The sequence below is a fragment of the Symphodus melops genome (assembly GCF_947650265.1).
Source record: "Symphodus melops genome assembly, chromosome: 6".
Taxonomy (NCBI): domain Eukaryota; kingdom Metazoa; phylum Chordata; class Actinopteri; order Labriformes; family Labridae; genus Symphodus; species Symphodus melops.
Window position 1 is genome coordinate 18,886,926 of NC_136696.1, and position 22,835 is coordinate 18,909,760.

Below are 22,835 nucleotides of genomic sequence, written 5' to 3' on the forward strand. Positions count from 1 at the left end.
CAGCATTTATTGAGAAAATGTTTTGGGTGATTTGCTTTTTTTCCTTTGTAATAGAGCGGGCCCAAGCTCACCTCTGCCCTGGGTGAGAGAATGTGTCCTCCAGCTTGCACCTGACACTCAGTGGAGGCACAAGATTCTGCTTGGACTTAATTTATATGGCCTTGATTTTGCAAGCCAGGGAACGGAGCCTATTCTGGGGGGAAGGTAATATAGTTGGGAATAATGCTGACAATCTGATATTCTAGCCATCAAAGTCATATATGTTTGGAACTTTTAAGAGCACTGACTGCAACGACTGAGCTTTGGCTCAACATTTCCAATGTGAAGATGGTAATTTAAGATTGAATGTGTGTCACAGAACCAGAAACATCCTAATACCCACATTGCAGCTTAGTCTTAACAAAAATGTAAACACGTGAATGTGTAGGTGAACCAAACCTTTTTCAAAAAAAATTGCTCTATGTGATATGGCACAACTAATATATAATGTGTTTAGTAAATAAAAAGCTGATATTAAGCTCGTCTCTGTTTTACTGCAGGTACATTGAGATTTTGCGAGAACACCGGCCTAAACACCTTTGGGATGAATATTCTGGCGAGCATTACTTCACTTACAAGAGGTGATGATTTATCATATTTAAAAGTCTACAAATGAAACTTTAAACTTTCAGCAGCATCTTTTTTTTTCTCTTCTAAATATCTGTGACTGTCATTTCAGGAGCAATGCTGTCAAACATGTGGTGTACTATCCATCGTTAAAGGCAAGTCTTGCTCGAGCTTTAATTTGTGTTGAAAGAATGATTTGATAAGGTGAAGTGATGTTTTCAGTAGAAATACTGTGCAAGAGCTTAACATTATTCAAATTATTTTACAGTCAATGTACATGCGGATCTCTTTAGCAACTGAACTCGGAACAGGGATCTCCTTATGGGAATTGGGACAAGGACTGGACTATTTCTATGATCTCCTATGAGAGCCGAATGGAGACTGTGGACATACAATCATCAGCACATTGGAGTTGAGGAGGTTGGGTCCCCAAAATATGTTCTTGCAAACAAACAAACAAAAAATCAAGAGCTGTATGGTGGTGTAACTTTTCTTTTGTGAGTGACATGTTCTCAACTTTTTTTTTTAATGGTTTCAAAATCAATTTGAACACATCTGGGATCTGTAGATTCAAATGGTACATGAAGTGGTTAAAAGGTACTTTTTTTTGTTACTCATGGATGAAACAAACTGAAGGAGATCAGAGAACAACAGACGGTGCATGTTCATCAATATGTACATGACGGTTCATATGAAAGGTTATGTCGTTGTTCTTAGGCCTTCAGAGTTCACCTGCCACCAACATCTGCAGCCTGTTTTCTTCTTCTTTCCAAATCTTCCGCTCTTAAGCTTTTTATTTACCACAGAACCAGTTTTGCACTTGAAGAATTTGGTTTTCGCTTTGCGTGAAAAAGCATCAATTTCTGGCGTCTCTTGAAATTGCATCCATCCCTAATACCAAAAGTGAACTTTTTTTTTCCATTTTCAAATCAACACCTTTGATTGTGTGTTTTTTATTAATTGTGTTCCTTTTTATAATTGACCATGTTTCAGGTTGTGTTTTAACTCCATGAATATAAACTTGGAATGACTCAGCAGTTGATCCTGATGTTTGTGACGTCATGTTTATTACTTGGCACCACAGAGCAGGATCAGATTATTTACAGCAAGCGAGGTCGACTGTGTATTCTGTCCAGTGATGAGGTGTCTGTCTATTACTACGTGCACAGCATCTTCTGGACTTGCTGTAAAACAGAAAGATGCACATGAGAAGGTTTTAGAAATGCTGTCTAAACAATGTGTGTCCTGCAGGTCAACTCACCTGTGTATGATCCTCCACTGTCTCTCACAAAGTCCTCCACAACCAACGGCAGGTTTGCAAAGTCAGGCCTTCGCACAAGTTCAAACACTGACGGCTTTAATTTAAAAAAAAAGATTCCGTTATTAAATGTAATGAACACATCAAAATATCTGGATAAACTGGCCTCATGTCTACCAAAAGAAGACAAACCCCGGTAAGGCTGTAGCCACTGAAGATCCAACTCTGTCCTTCAGTGGCACAACAAAGTCCGGACACTCCTTGTCCCACTGCACAAACGGGCTCTGCACAGAGAAAAGTGCAATCTGTAAGTGTCTGAAAAAGATCACACGTACTACTTTCGAATACGGCCTCAGACTGACTTTGGTGGGAGATGAAGTGTGTGAGGATGCGGTGCAAAGAGCCGCTGTGTGCCAGGTCATTCAGGGCTCCAGGGCAGTCTGGGATCAGCAGTGACTGGTACCTTGCACCTGAAGAAAGGGTCATTGTGACTTTACTATCAAAAAACAGCAACACAAATATAAACGGCAACAACAACAAAAAAATTCACGACATGCACCAGTATTCTCACCATCTATAGATTCTAGTTTGGCTGGGGTTGCGTATGGTTTAACGCTAAAGTCCTGCACCCATCTGGCAGTGCTTTCATCAACTCCAACAAAATCTATTGGTTTCCCCTGTCAAAAATATACACAAACACACACCAAAGCCAGAGATAATATATTAATGTATTGTTTTGATCACATCCCAAATGTTTTTGTTCTTTTTTGAAGTTATTTAATGGATTATCAATTCATTATTTCAGCTCTACATTTCTGAAGGTCTGCAGAAGTCAAGTATACAGAGAATTTGTTTAACATCTTATATTTGCGCAGACTTGTGACTTTGATGGTGTTAGTACTTTGTTGTGTTGAGAGCTGAAATTCAGAGGTAATAAGTAATAATGTCATCATGGTTTGCCTTCCATATAGACGTGCTTACCCCAGGTGTGGCGGTCTGGAGATTAAACGCTGAGGAGCAAAGATTGAAAGACTGATGGAAAGATTTTGCTGACACCCCTGAAGAAACAAAACAAAGTTGTTGTTTTTTTGTGTTTGTGTTTTTTTTTAATTGAAACGGAGAAGCTATTTCCGTATGTGATAACAGTTTAGGTCTGAGGCAGAAAGGGGAACACTATCCCAGCTGGATGATTATTGGCTAGTTCACGTTAACAAGTTATGTTTATGTAACAAAGCTAACAGGATAACTTATGATTTAAAAAGGAGAACAACATATTAATACGTTAGTGGAGTAAACTCAATATACACTGTGTCCATGTCACATGATAAACCGATGTAACATGGACTGGTAAAAGGTGAATCACGTACCTTGAGCTGAAGCACTCGCCACAATCAAACAAGTTGGTTTCACAGACATTTCCTTTGTCTCAGTTTACCCTCTAAATTAAACAGTTTAGCTTGTTTTAAACTAATAAGAGTGTAATTGTGAGCGGATCCATACAGTAAACAAACGCGGGGAGGAAGAACAGTCAGCTGACAACAACATCCGCTTACAGATTTCAGAATAAAAGTTTATGTAAAAATGAAATTGAAATAATTAAAGTCAGCTATTTTTCATTTTTATTTTCAGCATTTAGAGTTGTATTTTCCATTTTAAAAATATGTATTTGGTAAATATACATAAAAACACAGGTAAAGAACAAGTCAAAGTGATAAAAGATACAATCAAGCATGCTTATGATGATCTGCTTTTAGAAATGTGTCTTTGGTTACAAGTTAAAAAAATACAACAATATATTGACATAAAAGGGAAGATACTCCAAACATGCAATGGGATTCAGCAGAAGAAGAAAGTACTGCCCGGCAGCAATAAAATACTGCTAATGTGTTTCCAACATGGTGGTCATTTTAAATTGGCAACTTCACAGTATTTTGATACATGTCATTTTTGGGGCATCAAAATATTCAATGAAACATTTTACAACTTGTGATGTGATATTAAATAATTCCAAAAATCAGGATGGATCTTCTTTCAAACTTCGATAAAGGCAGCAAGTAAACATCATCCCAACAAGCTGAAAGAAACAAGACACAAGGATTGTATAACTTACACATTGAAGACATAAAAATATCATTCGCAGCTCAAGAATTTTGAACATTAAAAGGGATGTTCTTGTTAGTTTGTATTTTGCTCAGTGGGTAAAGCTTTACCTGTAAAAACGCAATCCCAATTCCAACTGCACCCAGGATATACAACTGACTCAGCGTGAACTCCTCTAGTTTCATAATGCAGCCTCCCTGAGAACAACAGACATAAATACACATCCTGTCATAGTAATTATTGTTTATCCCAATAATAAACAACCAAATGGACAGCCCTGCCTACCTCCACCTTGTAGATGTTGGAGGGATGGTCCCTGAGGCCGCAGAGGTCACTGGGAGTTTTACAGCAGCTGTCAGGGACAAGTCGCTCATTTTCTACAGCCTGGATCCACACACTGCCCATCCAATCTGAGGAGTTGTGACTGCCACAACATTTAAACTGAGCTCAGGATCAAGTGCAGGGAGAAACATAGAAGCGTCATTTCAATGTAAAAAATGTGATCAACCTATCATTTGACACTTATTCGAGTTTAAATTTGTAGTCTGGCTGTTGTATTTAAATGTTTGTGTTTTAAACAGTCTCACTCCACACCTCCTGTTGAAGTTTATCTACAGCCTGAGTGACGCTCTCCTCTCCAGGCTGCTGGTATTTCTGCTGCATAGTCACCTTCAGGTTCTGTCTGAGTTCCTCGTCCAGCTGTGAGGAAGGAGAAGCACTTCAGAGATAGTGTAGGAAAATAATCTGTCACCTTCAAATCCCCTCCCATCAGTAAAAATAGTCTGTGGTCAAGTTTCTCCTTTCCCTTGTAACATTTTTATGTATCTGTGCAAAGCCTGCACTGCACAAAACTCAAAACATGTGAGCAAAGCTCCTCTCTGACCCTATGTCCTGCTCATCATAAGCCTTTTTAAGGAAAGTATGCAAACAAAAAGAAATATTCTAATTCTCCTAACAAAGACTTGAAATATCCCATTTTATATCAGCCTGTTGGAGAAACAGTTTGATATTGAATGGAAACAGGTTGATTACCTGGTAGCAGAGAGGGAAACACTGCAGCGAGAGAAAGGAGGGAGAAGATGTGTGAGAAGCATGAAAAAACAGAAATAATGAAGAACATGCTCGGAGAGGCATGCAGAGAAGAATTCATACCAGAATGCAGCAACTGAGTTATTTCATGCAGGGCGATAACATTTGAAAGATGAAAAGAAAGGAATGAAGTTTGAAATAAGGTAAATGATTTTTTAAACAACAAAACACATTTAATACAGAAAAAGTCAGACAGCTGCAGAGAGATTTAAACTACATGGTAAATCAACATAATAGTCAAATCAGCTGGTGTCATGCTATAAGTACTATATCAGGACATATTAGTCAATGTTGAAAATTAGTCAAAAATAAAAAAAGAGTTATTGCCAGAACAGTTATTCAATACTTAACATAAAAGCACTAACCTCTTGGTACTTAATAAAAGCCAGCACACCAGCAATAATCTCCAAAAGGAAAATACTTAGCAACAAGATCAAATACTGGAAAAGAGAAACAAAAAGTAATAAACAACACAGCTTTGAATAAATGGATTCAGGTTGGGGTATTCAGATGGGGTAGTCATTTATTTCTGTTCTATACTATAACATTAAATGTGATTTTAAGAAAGATTTGAGTTTCTATCAATAAGTAGTTTGACTGTGTGGGAAAAGGAAGGTAGCCATTGAAGAGGTGGTGCTGAACATAGAAACAGACATGATGTCACTGAGCTTGCTTCTGTTATACCCTTTCACTCCTCTACTACACATATTTGTCTGTCTGTCTGTCTGTCTGTCTGTCTGTCTGTCTGTCTGTCTGTCTGTCTGTCTGTCTGTCTGTCTGTCTGTCTGTCTGTCTGTCTGTCTGTCTGTCTGTCTGTCTGTCTGTCTGTCTGTCTGTCTGTCTGTCTGTCTGTCTGTCTGTCAAAGCAGCTGCTTGTGATGCCCCTCATTCCTCTGCCATGAGTAGCACCCTAAATCTAAACCCTTAAAGAAACACTCTGCATGACTCTCTCTGCTTTAGCTGTCAGTCTGACAAAATGAGCTGACCCTGAGACAGGACAAAAAGTCACTGAGGATGAACTTTCAGGTTGTGTGTGTGAACAGGTACTTAAATCTTCTTTGTTTCGGATTACACATCCATGGGACAACACTTTAGTTTTTGTGAAAAAAACACAACATAAAACAAGTTCAAATCTCAACAACAGGATGCTGTTTTGTTTGGGACGGAGCCACCTTACCACAATCAAAAGACTTTTCATTTCTTTCAGAGTGGCACAGCAGCCGATAATCCCGGTCACTATCACGATTACCCCAGCAACTATAAGGATATACGCTGAGGCGGAGTAGAAGCTGGAGCCAAGTAAACTGATGTAGTCGCTCTTTTCCATCAGAGTCCACACTCCCACTGCCAGCACAGCCCCTCCTGCCAGCTGAGAGAACGAGTTATCAGCCCAATTTAAAGCAGATGTTCAGATAAAGAATGCACCACCTTATTTTTTAGGCAGTTATAACACAGACAGATGCCAATGAGACAACGCCTTATTTTGTTCAACCGCTATAGGCTGAATTTGCTTTTATGTGATGTACATGTATGACGTCATAGTTTTATATCTAAATAGTTTATCAGAGTGATTTCCTTTAGACATGTTTAAGAACTTGTAAATGAAGACAACACAAGTGTAGAAAACTTAAACTGAAGCTTTGATGAAGGTATATCATACAACTTTACATTTAATTCCTTTTTTTAAACACTGTATATTGATATAATAACACATATCTTATTGAAACTATATGATTTAATATAATGTATTTCTATGTAAAAAAAATATTATGTTGGAAATAAGTTGTTTTATCCCGTGATTAACTTTAGAGAAGATTGTACATGCTGCCGAGTGATTGGAGGTATGTCAGTAAAAGTTAATTGTTAGGATCTATAGTATTTAAACTTATCACAGTGTCTTTGGTTCTGTTGTCCTAGATACAAAGAAAGTATAACATTTCTTTGTTTACTCACCCAAAAAAGAACATTAAAGAGAAAAAGTAGATATTTCAGACAAATTGTCCCACATGTTTGCGTTTTCTCTCTTTGAGCTTCCATCCTGAAAGGAGAAATGAACACATTGATTCACTGCTTGTGTATTTAACCACAGGAAGGCAAAATAAATAAATTTACAAAAAAAAAACAGCTGAGTCTGGCAAATTAACATGAGCTTCTTAGAGGGCAGGTCATACCTTCCAACAGTGCTTTCATAAAAACATTATCACTGCCTTCTTCATACTCACATGACAGAAAACTTAAGCCTATTAGTGTGATATCTGATCAAGACTAGTCTGTTGGGATAAGGATGAAGGAATGTCTTCTTTCAGTCTGCTTTAGTTCCACGTTTGGTGTGAAAAGGTGATTTAAAGGGTGGAGTTCTGACACAACCACACAGTATACATGTGCTATCCTGAAAAACACCATTTTAAAACTGCATCAGAAGTTAGAATCACAGAGCAAAAGGAGGAGCTCAAAGATGAAATTAAATATGTCATGGGGAAAACATACTTAACAACTTGTGTCACATGTCCTCCAGCAGACAGAAATATATGTCCCCCATCTCAGTAACTTAACCTGATCTTCTCACTTTAATCTGGAACCTTTTGAATATGTCTGTTTTGATCCTCATCCAAACTGAACCTTCCATACTGCTTTCTGAAGAAAAGTTGTGACCAAGTATTCAGAGAGATGCTGATTTGAACCGTGAACATCTATTTTAACACAACATAACTGATATTATAATAACCAATATTGACTTTGACAAACAAATTAACTACTAAATATCTAGAAAAATATATCAAACATTAAACACATAAATAATGACTGATGTTGTGTAGCATTAAGGAAGAACTCTTCATGTGTTAATGTGACTGAAAAGAAAATCTCCCAGTGGTCAGAATCAGAGTTATTTTTAACTCATTGTGTCATGGAAAAACTGCTCTCCCTTTCCGCTGAGACTAAAATATACTCCTACCTGATTTTAAATGGTCGGCCCTGAAGGATGTAGATTATCGGGGTAACGTCTTCCCAGATCCGGCCGACCCCAGTGTCAAAGCACTGCTGCCTTTGAAGGTTAACTGCAACAGTGCAAGTTCTCAGTTGACACTCAGACCCGAGCCTCCCACTCATGTGCCTGTCCTCTTTTGGCACAACAGGCAGCCTCACCCCTGCACAGGCTGTGAAGAGGACATGGCTGCCCCCAGCTGGTTTTCTCACGCACATGAGCTGTTCTGGAACTAAAACAAATTATGTAGCTTCTCAATGGAAAATGACTGCAAGGAATCCTTAAATATATATTTTATTCAAATATTGAGATATATACAAGATAGGCAAATTACCAACACTGCCATATAAACTTTTTCATATAAAATCTGATTAAAAAATTATGAGAACTCAGGAGTAGAAATCCCTTGTGTGTGTTCAACAAACATTCCTTAAAACGTTGTCCAACAGTCCAAACAAAAACTTGGACAAAAAGGATCATGGTGCTCACACCGAGATTCATTTCCTGCTTTTTTTCTTAAGTACAGCAGCTTCTTTGAACGGTGTCCTCTGTCAGTAAAAGTGCATCCTCACACTGTCGATCATGCTGGGAAACTAACATCCTAAAATAGGGAAATGATCACAAATTATTGTGCAGAAGAAACAAAAACATAGTCAGCACTTATTCTACTGCTTGTTCAGTTGTAAACCTTTTGAAAGCTATTTTCAATAAACGGAAGGGGGCTGACTCTAATGGTTGATAAGTTGATTATTAACCACCTGAAATAACTGCCATCAATTGATTATCTATTTTAGTCATTCATCTGGCAAACAAGGCAATTTTTTTTTCCTGGCTCCTCAAACAGAATTCCTGAAAACTTTTATCATTTTTGATTAATTCTTTTAGTTGTCCAAACTTTTTAGAAACTGTTAGAAAAAACAAGCTTTCTGAACATATGTGCAGAAATGTGTGTTTTTGGTTGCAGCCCTGATTTGAAACTCAATTTTTTTTATATACAGAGAAAGACATGAATCAGATCAATTAAAAAAAAAAGACAAACGGTAAACAGCATGTCTCTTAAATCTTAAGATAAGTTCAGGCAGGACTTATTGCATTGCTGCTGTATTAGACAGCAGAACTTAATAATACTGTAAGTAAATTAACGATACTAAAAAAAACTGCCAGCACAGAAGATCCAAATATGTGGCAGTCAGTGACAAACTCTATACAAGTAAGACTCCATACCCAGCCAGAGAAGTCATCAGCTCCTCCATGTTACATCCAGTTTTGGCGCTGCACTCGTAAAACAAAGCTTGATGCTGCTGTAAAAACCAGGAAGAAAAAAACAGTTCATTTATCTTTTTTGATTTAAAGTCATTGTTCCTCACTTTGTGTTTACCTTAAGAGCAAATCACCGCAAAAAAAAAAAACGTTTGAATATATTCAAATTTGCAGTGAATATTCACCTCTGCTAGTCTCTCTCCCTCCACTGTCGAAACATTTCTAGAGTCTGATAGGTCCACCTTGTTGGCCAGCAGCATGAGTACAGCTCCGTCACACATCTTCTCCTGTGACAGACGAGTCAGGGTAGAAAACACACATTTTAGTGTTGAAAAGTGAAGCAAAATACATCTACAACGAAGAGAGCTATTTTGTTATCGACAAACAAATCTGATCAAATCAACCCACCACGAAAGGAAGATTTATTCCTGAGTTTAGTGTCCATAAAGTCCTCATGGGACGTATAGTACGTTCCCTGTATGTGTATTCAAATTAGGACAAAGAGCTTTGCATGTTTCTTTCCCCATGCACCCATCGGAGGAGCTCACCTTCACAGAGTCTATCCATCCTCTGATAGCGGTGAAGGAGGCAGAATCTGTGATATCATACATGGCGAGGATGCCGTCAGCCTTTCTGTAGTACTGCTCAGTGATGCTGCGAAACCTGAACACACATTAGTGAAGACAGAAATAACAAAAAAAGGTGTCACATGACTTACTTTTAACATTTTCAGTATGTGCATAGTATGCACAGGCCCTAATAGGCAGTATATATATATACACACACACACACCTCTCCTGTCCTGCAGTGTCCCAGAGCTGCAGGGTAATCGAGGTGGAGCCAAGAGTCAGAGTCTTCATCTGGAAATCTATTCCTGGAGACAAGAGAATTGGTTTGGATTTATTCCTACAGTATACAAGGAAAAGTGTATCAATTATGGATGATAAATAAAAAGCTCACCAACAGTAGCTCTCATTTCACTCTGGAGGTGTCCTGTGCAGTAGTGCTGGATGAAGGAGGTCTTACCCACCCCTGAGTTACCCAGGAAAACCAGCTTGAACACTTGCTGGGGACTGATCATTTTGTTCTAAAATTCAGGTAAAGGCACCAAACTTAACTGTGTGGCGGGAGATCTTTTTCCTTTGCTTTCAAGGGGATGCACATCTCACAGATCTGTACTCCATTATTGCTCTGAAGCATACAAAATCCTCAGGCTACCCTCTTCATCATGTGTTTCTTTTTCAAGATTTGTGGAGTTTGTTCCCTACCTGAGTTTGCATCTGTTCAACACTGTCACCCCTGACTATGCATGACGGTTGATGTCTCTTAGATGAATTTGTCACCCCTTCGTCGTTGTCCTGCTCCAACTCATCGGACGAGCTCAGCTGTCTTTACAATTAATGAATACACAAAATTAGTTGCTGTCTGTGTCAGTCCGCCCAGCGCTTCTGAAGAGTTGATAAATGTGACATTAGACACTGTCTTTAGTCATACCTACCTTTTCAGCAGCTTGTCTTGCAGCATGTAGTTACCTATTATTGAGCCTTTCTTCAGTAAAGGTGTTCTTACGTTCTGACTCTGAAAGGTGTTTTGGAAGAATTAACGTACATTATTTTGTGTGTAAACATGTTATGGTGGCATTTCATTCTAAATGATAAAATAATGCACACTAAGATATTCTGTACGTAAAATCAAAAGCAAAAGCTAAAAGGGACATTTATTTTAAGACATTTCAAATAATTGTGAGAAATACTTTCACATTTTTAAGCTTTTTATTCCATTATTTAAAAAGACAGGTCAGTGGATAGAGTCAGAAATAGTTGATAGTTATAGGTAATTGCATGCCGCACAGGTTAGATTTGAACCCAGGACTCTCTCTTTGGAGGACTTCTGTACGTTGGAAGCACACACTAACCACTAAGCTACCGGCGCCCCCTGAAAAGCATTTATTTGATTATAAACCGTAGTGCAAGACAAACATACAAGAATGACTAGTTCATTGAAAAGTGTTTATTACTTTTGTTTTCAGAAGTATAAATGTAAAACTGCAACTCTCTTCCATGCATTTGTTTTTTTTCCTGAGAGTGGAATAAAGATCGTCACTCCATTAAGAATTTGGATGATTGACTTTATTAGAAGGTTAATACTGACGCACTGTAGCCCCTCTAAATACTGATGTGACCAGTATCATAATAAATATATCAAAGACTCTTCCATTCCAGTTGACACAGGACAGAGTGAATGTCTTTTTTACCAACACTGTTGACACTTTAGCCATCTACAAGAGAAAAACATTGCTGACGTGTATAAACTCCACACAGTGTTGTCGACTTTAACACACTATGACCTAAGAGTAACAGCTGCCCTTATAAATAATAAAGCATGAAGCTATTCCTGGACTTAGCTTATGTTTGATAAATCTGCTGCGTCCATGGTGAGCAAAGGTCTTCACTGAGGTAATAAGTTAATGGAAAAGCAGGAAGGCCATTGGGTCTGGGACTAACCCTCTTCTGAGTGTGCTGGGCATCTTTGTCGTCTCGCAGCCTTTTGTTCATATCCCTAAGACACACACAAACAAACACACAAAAACACACACACAGTGGTTCAAAATGAACTGGAAGTGTCATTGTGTCAAAGGTACTCTTTTCTTGTCCACATGTTATAGAGCAATGAGCAGACAGCAGCAGTTCAGACTGACCTTAACAGCTCCAGTTGTCTCAAGAGACTGTCCTTCTCTTTCTGCATGTTTGTTGACACCTTCATCACACTTCTACAATGAAGAAAAACACTGTTAAAGGACACATGGTGAGTTTATGGATTTTTTTTTAAGAAATAAAGACAAAAAACAGAAAACAGTTCAGACAAGAGGTACACGGGGAACAAATCACTTTTTCTTTTGGTATGTGACTCAGATACACTGAAGAATTAATGGCATGATAGAATCTTTTAATTTAGAATTTAGCCACCAAACTAAACTATAAAAATGGAAGTTAGCACAAATTGATTACTTAGATTTGCAGTATAAAATTACAGGGTGAACTTTGACTTGACAACAAATATAGAATCCTGCACATCTTTTCCTCTCAGCAGATCTTTGTATTCTCAGAAATATAATCAGATCACCTGCTTGGAGTCATTTTTACACTTACCTAAAAGGGCGAGCCCAAATAATAATCTACTTAAATCTTTCTGGCCTTTCTGGCCTGGTCTGATATGGGAAATGTGTTATTCGTACTTCAAGGAAAGAAGGTGGATTCGTGATGTGAATTTCTCATCCAATACTCTGGACACTGTGGCAGCTTCTTGTGCTGTCAGGAGCTCACCTCTGTCTGTCCTCTTGTTCCTGGGCCTCATTCAGCTGCAGCAGGCTGAGCTGACCCAGAGCGTTCTGCAGCTGCTCTCTGCTGCTCTCCACCTGCTCCTGAAGCTGGACGTTGAGGTTGCGCAGCTGCTGGTTTTGCTGCTTAATGTTTTCCTGTTCACAGCTTAGGTGCCAGATTTTAGTCTCCAGCTAAAGACAAAAAAAACTCCTCTTGATTCACATACAACCTAAGTCTTTAGATTGAACATTTTCACTATTTAAACTCTCACCTCTCTCTGTTTTGTTAGCGTAATCTCCAGCTCCTGGTCTTTTATCTTCAGCTCCTCTTCAAGTTGTTGCCCTTTCTGCTTGTGTCGGACACTATCCTGGATTTCACATTCACACACAAAACATACTACAGTACATGCTATGTCGTTGTTTGCTAAATGGTCACATGCTGCATACATCTTTACCTGAACCAGCAGTTTCTCTCTGTTCTCTTGGATTTGAGTTTCCATTTCTTCATATATGGAACGAACAACCTGATCATGTTCACTCTCCCGCCTAGGGCAGGGATAATGAAGAGGAAACACAATCTGATTACTCATGTTTGACTATGGAAAATCAATGTATGTGCTGTGTTTAGTTTGCAGAGGGAGAGGGAGGGAATTTTGGACCTGCGTAAAGCTTGTTCAAGACTGTCTCTCTCTCTGACGGCGTCCTGCAAATGAGTCACGGCGCGTATAAGGATGTCTTCCAGGACACTCAGGAGCTCTGGTCTTTCTCTCTGGAGATCACGCCACAGAGAACAAAGGTCCTGTTGACTGACACAACACACAACAAACAGCAAGACAGACAACTTATAAAGTGACTGAGGACAGCGTAAAGTAGCTAAAGCCGTTTTCACAGAGGAGAGCCACTTCCTCTCCTGATTATATCCCGCTGTGTTCTCACATCAGCTCACCTGGACCGGCTGTGGAAGAAATACCACGGAGCTGGCAGGAGACACTCTGGATAAAGGATATGTGAAAAATGGGGCTGTTTGTGTTCAGACACGTAGCTTATGTTGCAAATATCAGGAGTTTTATCCAAGCTTTTTGCAAGGGTAAGAGATTCTGCATGCATGCAACTTTATCATGACCTCCCTCAAAGAGATTCTTTAAGACATGCAACGTATGCTGAACAAACCATGACTTTGACTTCGTTTAAGAGAGGGGATGCAGGTTTAGATTTATCACCTCTAAGTACCGGTATGTATAAGACTTACATGAAATGTTTATAGTGACAGAGAATGCTTTAATATCATGTGGATTTGCTTCCTAAATGGTCCAGTTTTGTCTGTTGACACTATTTAAATGTGGAGGGCATGCATCACGCCTTCTTTTTTGCCTATCTAATATTTTCTATTCTTTACTGAGTTGCTTGTATTGTTATGGGGAGATCTTAAACGGTAGCCTTGTTGGGGCTGATCAGTGAGTGTGATCTTACTCTCTGATGAGTCTTTCAGCACCGAGCTCCGTCAGTATGTTGGCAAATCTGACTGCAGCAGGGTCCTGACTCCAGTCAAGCTGGTCTGTATGAAGCTCTTGTTCTTCTTGATCCAGCTCAGTCGTGTCCTCCACTCCCATCAACTCTCCTGCACCCCAGACAGAGAGAAATGGCATTTATGAGTGAGCAGACGCTGTCCTCAAAGACATCATGGGGAGTCAGTGGCCTCGAAAAAAACGTAACTCACCAAGTCCTGTGTTGAACTCAACAGGAGTCAGGAAGCCATTGCTTTGTCTGTCCAGACTCTCAAACACTGTCTCCAGCTGTTCAGGCGAAAGCGGCAACTCCCCTTGTAGCCTCTGATTATTACAAGTTGGATATTTCAGAACCTGGCGTTTTCTTTACTTTTGATATTTTTATTTTAACAGTGGGTGCTCACCTGCATGTCCCGCTTTGTGATGAACCCTTTCCCCTCTTTATCACACAGCACAAAGAGCTCTTTGGCCTTGCCCATGGTCTCACCCTGCGGGCTTCCTGGCACCGCCTCTCTGGTGCTGGGTGAAGATAATGGACTGCGTCCCCGGCCTGGCATCGGGCTTCCGGGCGGAAGGCCTCGGGTTCTGGGGCTCATTGGTACTGCCTCACCACTTCCCTGAGCCACCAGCACCTCACCATCTTTTATCCAGTGAGACATTACTGCTGACAAAGAGACACGTAATAGTTGGCTAATAGTTGAATTCTTTGGGGATTTTTTCAGTTATTCAGTTCATGCTGAAACTCGACAAAGAATTTTAAAAAAAAAGAAAGAACGACAGCTGCTCATTTGTTTAGCTAAGATCAAGTATTTGAATATTTATAGAAAAATAACTCAAACACTTAATACAAAATTCAGTAGTTGCAGCTAATTATTCTGCTGATCATTTGGAACTATTCAGATTTCTTTAAATCCTGGAAAGAAGGGAACTATTCACTTCTTCTCAAATGAGAGGCTGCCCTGTTTGTCTTTATGAAGTTAATGACATCACCATGGAGGTTATGATGGACATTATGTGTTAGTGCATTTCCCGTTTCAAATGCTGAACAATTCATTAATATTACTGAAAACAATAATACGTGGATGAGATGAATGAAGAAAAAAAAAAAATGGCCGTTAGTTGGTGACGACTGAAAGGTCTCTTGTGTTTGCTTTGGTGTTTATTACTTTTCTAGGAGATACCACCACCAGCCTCTGGCCAAAGCAAAGACACTTACTTTTCCTTTCCAGAGAATCAACTGGGAATCATAATGTTATCTCATGCTGCAATATATGTAGGGAGGCTGGCCCTACAGGACCTCCCTTGTCAAACATAAAGTTCAGAACAAACAAAACTGTGACTACAAAAGTTATAAAATATGTGATGCTGCTACTGGTAGTGTCCACGACTGTGCAGCAGGATGTGGTGCTGATACAAAACAGGATGGTGTCATGTGAGAAGAGTAGTGTGTGCTTGAAGGGGAGGGTGGATAGCCAGGGGAGAGGAGATGCAAATCAAACATTTGCAGTTGTTTGCATTGCCAGAAATACCTCAATTGCAAACTAATTTCGCTCTAGAAAGCTACTGGGAACATTTGCCTTGGTATCTCCCTGATCATTCATAAAACAGTGATTTATGACAGACTGAAGCCTCACACTGGTTAAATATCATTAAAAAAAGGAGAACATAAAGACTCCAATGTGTTGTTGAAATTGAATCAGAAATGTTTTGAAAGATATTTCTGTAAGTTCCAGTGAACAGTGAACTGAAATCTGCTGCCAGATCAAACATTATAATTTAAGTTTGTGCTGATAATGAACAGTTAAGCATCTTACTGTAAATCTAAAATGCCTTTAAAGCTTCATTGTGACACTGGAAACAGATGAGAGACTTACTAGTGTAAACATTATATGCTAAGGAATCCTTAAAGTCACGCCAGTCTACAAATAAGCCAAAGGTCAGATAAACATATGTACACTGTATTAAGCTCAGTAAGCAAAAAGTGTTACTTGTTAGAGGCTACCAAAATGACCATTCAAATTTAAAAGGTTCAATAATTTCCGTGACTGGATGTCCCATGACAGCGTACTTAATGTGACTTTTTGGGTTAGCTTGGAACATATGCTGAAAACTCTGACAGCAAGGTAAACAAACAGACAGACAGTATGATAGTGAAACACAGAATAGCGTTTTTAACTGGGCCAAAAGTTTGACTGCTTGAAACAGCTCGCAGACAGAGATAGTCAAGCTATCGTGTCCACATTTTAATTATTAATAAAGTATAAAAAGGACGCAGCTGCAGCACAGCAGCTGATTCCGTTGTAAATGTATCATAACAGAGCGAAGGTGAACATAAACGCTGTTTAGGTATATACACATGGTTAATATTACAATATTTGATATCAAATAAACAAAGTTGTGGGAACTTGTCCTACTCACCTGGGAGTGTAGTGGCGCTGGCTGCAGGTGTCCACTACCTTTGAACACCTCACGGTGTTTCAGTGGAGGATTGTTCTGACTCACACCGCAGGGTGGCAGTGTGACCGCTTGCTGTCGACCTTTACCGTAATGGTTAATGAACGGCCGCCTCCTCTCTTTTCCTCTGCTCCAAAAAAGATTTACTTACTTTGCTATTCAACACTTTCTACTTACACAATACAATTTTATCTAGCAAAACGCCTAAATGTGGCGTTTTCTCTGAATTATTTTAGTTTTTGGGTCGTTTTAGATGGATTCAGAGAGCGTTTATGTGTAGTATTACGGTAAGTAGAAGCGTTACCATGGAATTCAAGGAAATGCATACGTTGCCGCGGAAAAGCCGCAGTGGGCTCTCCGTATGGTTCGCTTTTCGGGAGATAATAGGGTCTGCTATTTTACCTTCTGGATAGTTTGAATTGCTGCGTTTCACTATAAGGTGGGTATCGTATAAGTAGATTTTTTTTTAAATGGTACTTGTGCAATGTTTTGATGGTTAACGTAACTAGCAAGCATGTCTGGAGGGAGTTCCTCGAAGTTAACATCTGATGAGCTGGGTCAGAGCCAAACAACAAGAGTGTTTTGTTGTGGAAAAAGGATTGTGAAAAACAGTCACTAGGTGCTATACAATCCGTCTTTAAAGTGTATTATTAGCCAGAACTAAATAACGCCAGACCAACTCGTCATAGGTAGATTGGATGCGTGGGGAGTGTTTAAGACCACAAAACAAAAACAAGAGATGGTGGCCGTGTAGACGAAATTAATCTATAATCCCCGTGTTGACCTCCCCATGCTTGCCTGTGTAATAGACTGGCCATGTTGACCCTTTGTGGTTATATAGTCAGGTTTACAGCTAATACAGGTGACTGAAACCCAAATCGACTCAACATTCAAAAATGTTTCTACAGTTGAAATGTCTGCATGTTATTGAACGTCTTCTTCAGAGGTGAAAACAAACTACACCCCCCTCCCCTTATTTCTACAACAATGTTGTTTTACATACTTTTTTTCCCCCTCCTCCCAGGGTTTAAGACTTTGAGACTTTCCGCTCCGAAGATGTCAACATGCACTACTTGTCGAGATGTTTAACAACTGATCGGATGTCTTGGATTTTTTTTTTTCTGCAATCATCACCAAGATATTTTTCTCTGTGGACAACAAACAGCATGATTGTAAAACGGAGAAACAAACCCGAGTGAAGAAAACCTGATCACTTTGATGGAAAGCTCTCCGTTTCTGACTATGTAAACTGAACAGTGTTGAAGTCTGTCTGGTTCCTGACCTCTGCAGTGTTTTTTTTAAAGGATGCTCTTAACCATGTAGGCATTGAATCAAGAACATACAGACTTCACCAACAGGTACCTGCTTCTTGTGAGTGTGGAGGCTTTTGGTGGTTTGCAGAATCAGACCCTGAAGATGCTGCAGTCTGGTAACTACTCTCTGGTGCTGCTGATCCAGCTGACACTTTTGGCCTATGACCTCTTTGTCAACTCCTTCAGTGAACTCCTGAGGGCAGCGCCTGTCATCCAACTGGTGCTTTTCATGTAAGTAACTGGACCACATTCACATCAGTCACTTGATAGAAGATGGACTGAATATAGATTCCTGCTTAATTACATTATCACAACAAGTTACGCCTTAAGTTAAGTTTCTCCAGTAAAATAAAAAGAAAACAAAGTCTGATTTAATCTTGAACTATGCAGACTTGCTTGCTTCACCTCATATCATTCTTAAGTTCTATTCATTTTACATCATGCATTCATATTCTAATGTATTTTATTATTGTAAATATTATATAAACTGAATAACCAGTCCAAGATACTGTTGATGGTAAAGTGTCAACTTGAAGAGGTGGACTACATCTAAATGTGTCTATGATTAACAAACAATACCTTCAATTCATACGATGGCAGCAAACCAGACATTTAAAGCAGAACAAGATTTTCTATTGTACAGTTGCTAAGGACAAACTGAAGTATTGTGACTCAGTTTAATGGTGTCACTGGAGTAGGACTATATTGAAGATGAATATGCTCTAAACATGTAATATAAGGGAAACTTCCTGGTTTAAGGAAGACCAGGAAGTTTCTGTTATATTTTTATCTTTTCTTTCATCAGTTGAAGTGCTACATGGGCTCTTTTATGTGAGAATGATTTAATTGTCAGACCAACATTTATTTTTCTTCACTGTCGTCATGAAAACACGGATGAAATGCCTCTCTGTGACTGAGTTTGAGTTTTTATCCAGAAGCAAAGTCAGTCGATGAAGACTCACATCGTTAATTTGAGTTGTCAGACGCGATGCATGATTTATTTTTATTGCTTGGTTAATCTTAAAACTTAATAAATGTGCTTTGCTCACACTATACTGCTGCTTTGTTAAGAAGTCTACTGAGCCCACAGCACACTCCATCATTAACCAGTATTACAAATAAACCAGTCAAATCTGTGTCTGCAGCATCCAGGACATTGCCATCCTGTTCAACGTGATCATCATCCTGCTGATGATGTTCAACACCTACGTGTTCCAGGTCGGCCTGGTGTCCCTGCTGGTGGAGAGATTCAGGGTTCTGCTTGTATGTTCTGCTCTGTACCTCACCCTCAGCATCTGCTTCCACAGCTGGGTGTTGGTAAGCTTCTTCACACCATTACAGGCACTAATAGTGAAACCATCCATGTTAGAAACTGGGCACAACTTCCATCACATCCAGTCTTAAACAGGTTTCTTGTCTTTTTAGAACGTGAGGTGGCTTGACTCGAATCGTTTTATTTGGACTGACGGTCTTCAAGCTCTTTTTGTTTTCCAAAGAGCAGGTAATTAGTGGATTGATTCAAAGTTACATGGTATTTTTCATAACGTATCTATCTCTGCAGCCTCTGTGGCCCTTAAATAACCCTTCTTCTTTCTGTTGACAGTGGCTGTTTTGTACTACTACTTATACAAACGCACAGCAGAGTATATGGGAGACCCACGGCTGTACGAGGACTCTCTGTGGCTGCGAGAGGCATTCGCAAGAGCTCGACAGTGAAGAGAGACGACTTTTAAAGAGACTTTTTTTTGGGATCACCATCCAGCTGTAGTATGTTTTGGACTGTTTTTATATTAAGAAAAACTGCAACATACCCTTGAAAATATGAAACGGTCCAAAGTGCTGACTTAGAAATCTTATGGAACTCACTAACAGGTCGAGGGGATGAGACAGTGTCGTCCACTATTTTTGTTTACTGCCTCTGGGTAGCCTGGCTGTGAGCCAGCCAAATGGTTTACATTAGCAGGTACAGTAAGTCTAACGTGGCGGTATTGTATTAATCAGGATTGACCATTATCTCTGTGGCCTTGGCTAATCTGTTTGTGTTGCGGACATAATGAAAACAATGTTAAAATGTTGAAGATGCAGTCTGTTACGTAGATTGGAACTGTCACGATGTACCTTTTGTAAAAAGTATTATCGTTCTTTTTTTGATAAGTGTTTTATTCTCAACTAGGGAGAAACCTGTTTGGTTGTTTTGCCTTGTAAGGTTAGTTTGAGCTGTTTACAGGGTTAACATACTTTTAATAAGCCAACTTTCATATGAACCCAGCTGTCTTTGAGCAGGATCTTTGAATCGTCTTCCTGCTGTTTTTATTAAATAATCCATGTCTAATCCCTGTGTAATCCCTCATCACTAGCGTGGCGAGTATTATCCTGGGCACAAGGTGAAACAGGCTGCTCTATTTTTAACCCAGAGATTAATCAGGGATTGAGCTTTTAGGCGCCACTAGTAAAACGCACCGTAAATAGTCTTCCGTGGTTCAAAGTAACCTTCTTATCTCAAGCACTCCACAGGTTAAGTTACAGTGAACTTCTAGAATGTCATTCATAAAAATGTTAAGATGAATATCACAGATTTTTTTTTTTAAGATGTTGCGACCAAATATTAATTTCCAATATCAGTTAACAATAAAACACACCAGAAGTTTTACAAATCCCCTTTACTTGTGATGAGAAAACAAAAGTCCACATAATGAAATTATTGTCAGTGCAGTCCAATTAAATCCAGGTCTGTGTTGGGTTTGGTGTTGCTCCTCTGGAATGTGTTATTCTTTAAATCAGTCACCACAAACTGCAAGAAACAAGAGAGAGATGTTAACTACAAAAACTCCTTCAGTTATTGAAAAATTACACAATTAGAAATTAATAACATCTTCAAAATTACCTTCATACGTAGATTCCAACCCAGAGTAGTAAGAACAGCACACCGAAGCCCATGAAAAGTGACGCCACAAGGGAGATCAGTAGCTCTTTGTAGACATCCCGGGTATATTTTGTCGACGTCACCTCATAGCTGGGGAAGGGTTAAAGACTAGCTAGTAAAACAGAACAGCCAACTGCTGAGTTGTGTTTCCTCTGCATGCTAAAATGTCGCCTGCTTAATTTTAAGGTTTTTTTTAAAAGTGTCCATAGTTTCAGGTTATCCAAATAAAGATCAACAACTTTTGAGCAAAACTTAAAAAAAACAAAGATTTGGTCAGCATTTACTTGAAAAGTGGCCCAATGTTTCCCACAGTCAGATCATGATACAAAACTAAACAAGACTAAGATTTCATATTTCCAGTCAATAGGTTTTAAATTAACTTGTCTTTTCTTTGTTTGACACGTCACTGATTGTGCCTATACATAGTTACATTTATGATAAAACGCACATATTGTATAATTAAGTTGAAGTTTGGTTTCAATCTTATACATAAAAATGCCTCTTAGAGGAACTGAAGTAAGTGTGTTGAATAGTGTTAAGACATACATTTCTAGGTGACCTGTATGTGATAGTGAGCGTATATTTAACAGTATAGCATAAAGACACTTCACCTATATTATATGAGTTTTTTTATATTATATGACAGGAAATAAGTAAGAGCACTTCGTACTGTGAAATAAATTGAAACCAGTTAATTCGCTGAATGCTTTTTTTTTTTTTTTTGGGGGGGGGGGGGGGGGGGGAGGAGGAGAGTAAAAACATGTAGTAGGGTTTATTTATAATTTGAGCAGATTGCAGAAAGCACATTATTGTAATTGTAAGTGGTTTAAGTGAATGGGCTTCAACATGTGAAGCCACTGATATGATACTTAACTCATCTTGGGTCAGTCATACTGCAGGCTGCTAATAGTCTCTGGTTAAAGGTACCTGCTTTCTACCATAAACACCTTTAGTTAAATACGTGGGGAAAGGATACACGAAGAACCAGGCAGTGAAGAACATGCCGATGGCCAGCAGGACGACTGTGAGGTGAGGGAATACAGCCGGGTTCACCGGGCTGGTGTATCTGGTCATAGCTTCGAGTTCCTGCAGCCAAAACGTGAAACACAAGACAAGCTGGTGAGAAAGCTACATCATCTCCACGGCGATCAACATCTACTTCAACACATTATTATAGCTTGATACGTTTTAAGAAAATTGTAAGAAACCTTGTCTGCGTTACTTGCAATAGAGAAGCTAATTCATTGGTTTTGTAATGGATAGTTAGCGACTCTCTGCTAGTCTGCAGCTACTCAATCATAACTTCAAACAGGAAACGCATTGCTGAGGTGACAACGTGTACACATAAGCCATGTATCATTGTACATAGTTTTAACTTGCACATTTTAACTCATATAAATAAGATACAGATAAGTTATACTACCATATTGTGATGAAGTGGAGCTCCTGTTTCGATGGTCCAAGATGAAAAGGCCACGTACTGTCTAACGCTTCCTGGTTCACCGTGACGTACAGCTGACGTATGACGTTCAGCTGCTCAGTGGACGTACATGTTTCCTCAATTTTGTATCACAGGCGTCTCTCCCTCAGGCTTCATGAATGTCTCGCTTATATTCTGCTTAAGCGTTTTTCTTTTCCATAGAATGTGTGAAAACAAGAACAAAACATTCAGTTTCCCCCCCCCCCAGAAACTTTCGACATGTAAAGCTTGTTGTTATTCAACTGTGTGATATCAGCTACCTGAAAGGCTAAATTTAGGGTATTTAGATCATAGACTTGTTTACAGTCTATGGTATATACATGTTGGTGTGTGGCTGCCCTCTAGCGGACGAAATTATATATTTTTTATTTTACGATTTTATAATTATTTTATAATCATTTATAAATCCCACGAGGGGAAATTCGGTTTACACTCTGTTTGTGGATATGAACACACAAATAGGCCGAAATACACTCTCATGCACAAACAGGAATCCTCGTGACATGCAATCATGGAGAGGTCTCAGAGTAAGGGGGCTGTCCACA

General features: G+C 39.2%; 6 protein-coding genes across 9 annotated transcripts in view; 2 read left to right on the top strand and 4 right to left on the bottom strand.

The window, feature by feature from the left end:
- Positions 1-1,010, top strand: part of LOC306825368 (chitinase domain-containing protein 1-like) — a 1,339-nt gene extending 329 nt beyond the window's left edge. Inside the window, exons 3-6 of the mRNA XM_079346074.1 lie at positions 55-204; positions 540-620; positions 719-761; positions 875-1,010. Coding sequence (XP_079202200.1) covers positions 55-204; positions 540-620; positions 719-761; positions 875-973 — 373 coding nt within the window. The 3' untranslated portion in view covers positions 974-1,010. The remainder of the gene's footprint in view (positions 1-54; positions 205-539; positions 621-718; positions 762-874) is intronic.
- An 80-nt stretch (positions 1,011-1,090) lies between these two features.
- Positions 1,091-3,394, bottom strand: gatd1 (glutamine amidotransferase class 1 domain containing 1). The gene is made up of 7 exons (XM_079346073.1): positions 3,232-3,394; positions 2,846-2,922; positions 2,436-2,541; positions 2,227-2,334; positions 2,057-2,148; positions 1,868-1,961; positions 1,091-1,790 (listed from the first exon to the last, which is right to left on the bottom strand). Exons 1-7 carry the CDS (start codon positions 3,278-3,280, stop codon positions 1,675-1,677), a joined length of 642 nt encoding a protein of 213 aa, XP_079202199.1. The 5' UTR covers positions 3,281-3,394; the 3' UTR covers positions 1,091-1,674.
- Positions 3,395-3,471: 77 nt separating this feature from the next.
- Positions 3,472-8,254, bottom strand: cd151 (CD151 molecule; the record flags this gene model as incomplete). Of its 2 annotated transcripts, XM_079346071.1 has the most annotated exons (9): positions 3,472-3,938; positions 4,075-4,161; positions 4,250-4,405; positions 4,559-4,663; positions 4,997-5,017; positions 5,419-5,493; positions 6,231-6,422; positions 7,007-7,091; positions 8,007-8,254. In XM_079346071.1, the coding sequence occupies 9 exons, from the start codon at positions 8,252-8,254 to the stop codon at positions 3,879-3,881; spliced, it is 1,029 nt and encodes a 342-aa protein (XP_079202197.1). In that variant the 3' UTR covers positions 3,472-3,878. The 2 variants fall into 2 exon arrangements, with proteins under 2 accessions (XP_079202197.1, XP_079202198.1); XM_079346072.1 differs by lacking the exon at positions 4,997-5,017.
- Positions 8,179-17,959, bottom strand: cracr2b (calcium release activated channel regulator 2B). Of its 3 annotated transcripts, XM_079346069.1 has the most exons (20): positions 17,927-17,959; positions 16,539-17,006; positions 14,525-14,781; positions 14,333-14,444; positions 14,086-14,233; positions 13,275-13,421; positions 13,071-13,161; positions 12,888-12,983; positions 12,620-12,807; positions 11,995-12,066; positions 11,801-11,855; positions 10,795-10,874; positions 10,565-10,685; positions 10,257-10,383; positions 10,089-10,170; positions 9,845-9,959; positions 9,482-9,583; positions 9,261-9,337; positions 8,526-8,637; positions 8,179-8,268 (listed from the first exon to the last, which is right to left on the bottom strand). In XM_079346069.1, the coding sequence occupies exons 3-19, from the start codon at positions 14,777-14,779 to the stop codon at positions 8,553-8,555; spliced, it is 1,953 nt and encodes a 650-aa protein (XP_079202195.1). In that variant the 5' UTR covers positions 14,780-14,781; positions 16,539-17,006; positions 17,927-17,959; the 3' UTR covers positions 8,179-8,268; positions 8,526-8,552. The 3 variants fall into 3 exon arrangements, with proteins under 3 accessions (XP_079202195.1, XP_079202194.1, XP_079202196.1); XM_079346068.1 differs by lacking the exon at positions 8,179-8,268 and having other exon boundaries at positions 8,315-8,637; XM_079346070.1 differs by lacking the exon at positions 8,179-8,268 and having other exon boundaries at positions 8,315-8,637; positions 14,525-14,784.
- On the top strand, positions 17,025-19,652 carry tmem138 (transmembrane protein 138). The gene is made up of 4 exons (XM_079346075.1): positions 17,025-18,118; positions 19,033-19,204; positions 19,313-19,388; positions 19,491-19,652. Exons 1-4 carry the CDS (start codon positions 17,991-17,993, stop codon positions 19,601-19,603), a joined length of 489 nt encoding a protein of 162 aa, XP_079202201.1. The 5' UTR covers positions 17,025-17,990; the 3' UTR covers positions 19,604-19,652.
- Positions 19,653-20,529: 877 nt separating this feature from the next.
- Positions 20,530-22,372, bottom strand: tmem258 (transmembrane protein 258). Its single transcript, XM_079346577.1, has 4 exons — positions 22,234-22,372; positions 21,787-21,896; positions 20,772-20,900; positions 20,530-20,678 (listed from the first exon to the last, which is right to left on the bottom strand). The coding sequence occupies exons 1-3, from the start codon at positions 22,234-22,236 to the stop codon at positions 20,774-20,776; spliced, it is 240 nt and encodes a 79-aa protein (XP_079202703.1). The 5' UTR covers positions 22,237-22,372; the 3' UTR covers positions 20,530-20,678; positions 20,772-20,773.
- Positions 22,373-22,835: the final 463 nt, after the last annotated feature.

What these genes read in the sequence shown, in the direction of transcription:
- cracr2b (XM_079346069.1), bottom strand. Translation starts at nt 14,779, where the DNA reads ATGTCTCACTGGATAAAAGATGGTGAGGTGCTGGTGGCTCAGGGAAGT. An exon ending in TCACAAAGCGGGACATGCAG is followed by an intron (nt 14,445 to 14,524) that starts GTGAGCACCCAC and finishes TGTAATAATCAG; the next exon opens with AGGCTACAAGGGGAGTTGCC. An exon ending in TTGAACAGATGCAAACTCAG is followed by an intron (nt 10,384 to 10,564) that starts GTAGGGAACAAA and finishes CCTGAATTTTAG; the next exon opens with AACAAAATGATCAGTCCCCA.
- tmem258 (XM_079346577.1), bottom strand. An exon ending in TTCACTGCCTGGTTCTTCGT is followed by an intron (nt 20,901 to 21,786) that starts GTATCCTTTCCC and finishes ACCCTTCCCCAG; the next exon opens with CTATGAGGTGACGTCGACAA.
- tmem138 (XM_079346075.1), top strand. Translation starts at nt 17,991, where the DNA reads ATGCTGCAGTCTGGTAACTACTCTCTGGTGCTGCTGATCCAGCTGACA. An exon ending in ATCCAACTGGTGCTTTTCAT is followed by an intron (nt 18,119 to 19,032) that starts GTAAGTAACTGG and finishes CTGTGTCTGCAG; the next exon opens with CATCCAGGACATTGCCATCC. An exon ending in TTTTGTTTTCCAAAGAGCAG is followed by an intron (nt 19,389 to 19,490) that starts GTAATTAGTGGA and finishes TTCTGTTGACAG; the next exon opens with TGGCTGTTTTGTACTACTAC.
- gatd1 (XM_079346073.1), bottom strand. Translation starts at nt 3,280, where the DNA reads ATGTCTGTGAAACCAACTTGTTTGATTGTGGCGAGTGCTTCAGCTCAA. An exon ending in GGCGAGTGCTTCAGCTCAAG is followed by an intron (nt 2,923 to 3,231) that starts GTACGTGATTCA and finishes TTGTTTCTTCAG; the next exon opens with GGGTGTCAGCAAAATCTTTC. An exon ending in CAGTGGAGGATCATACACAG is followed by an intron (nt 1,791 to 1,867) that starts GTGAGTTGACCT and finishes TCTGTTTTACAG; the next exon opens with CAAGTCCAGAAGATGCTGTG.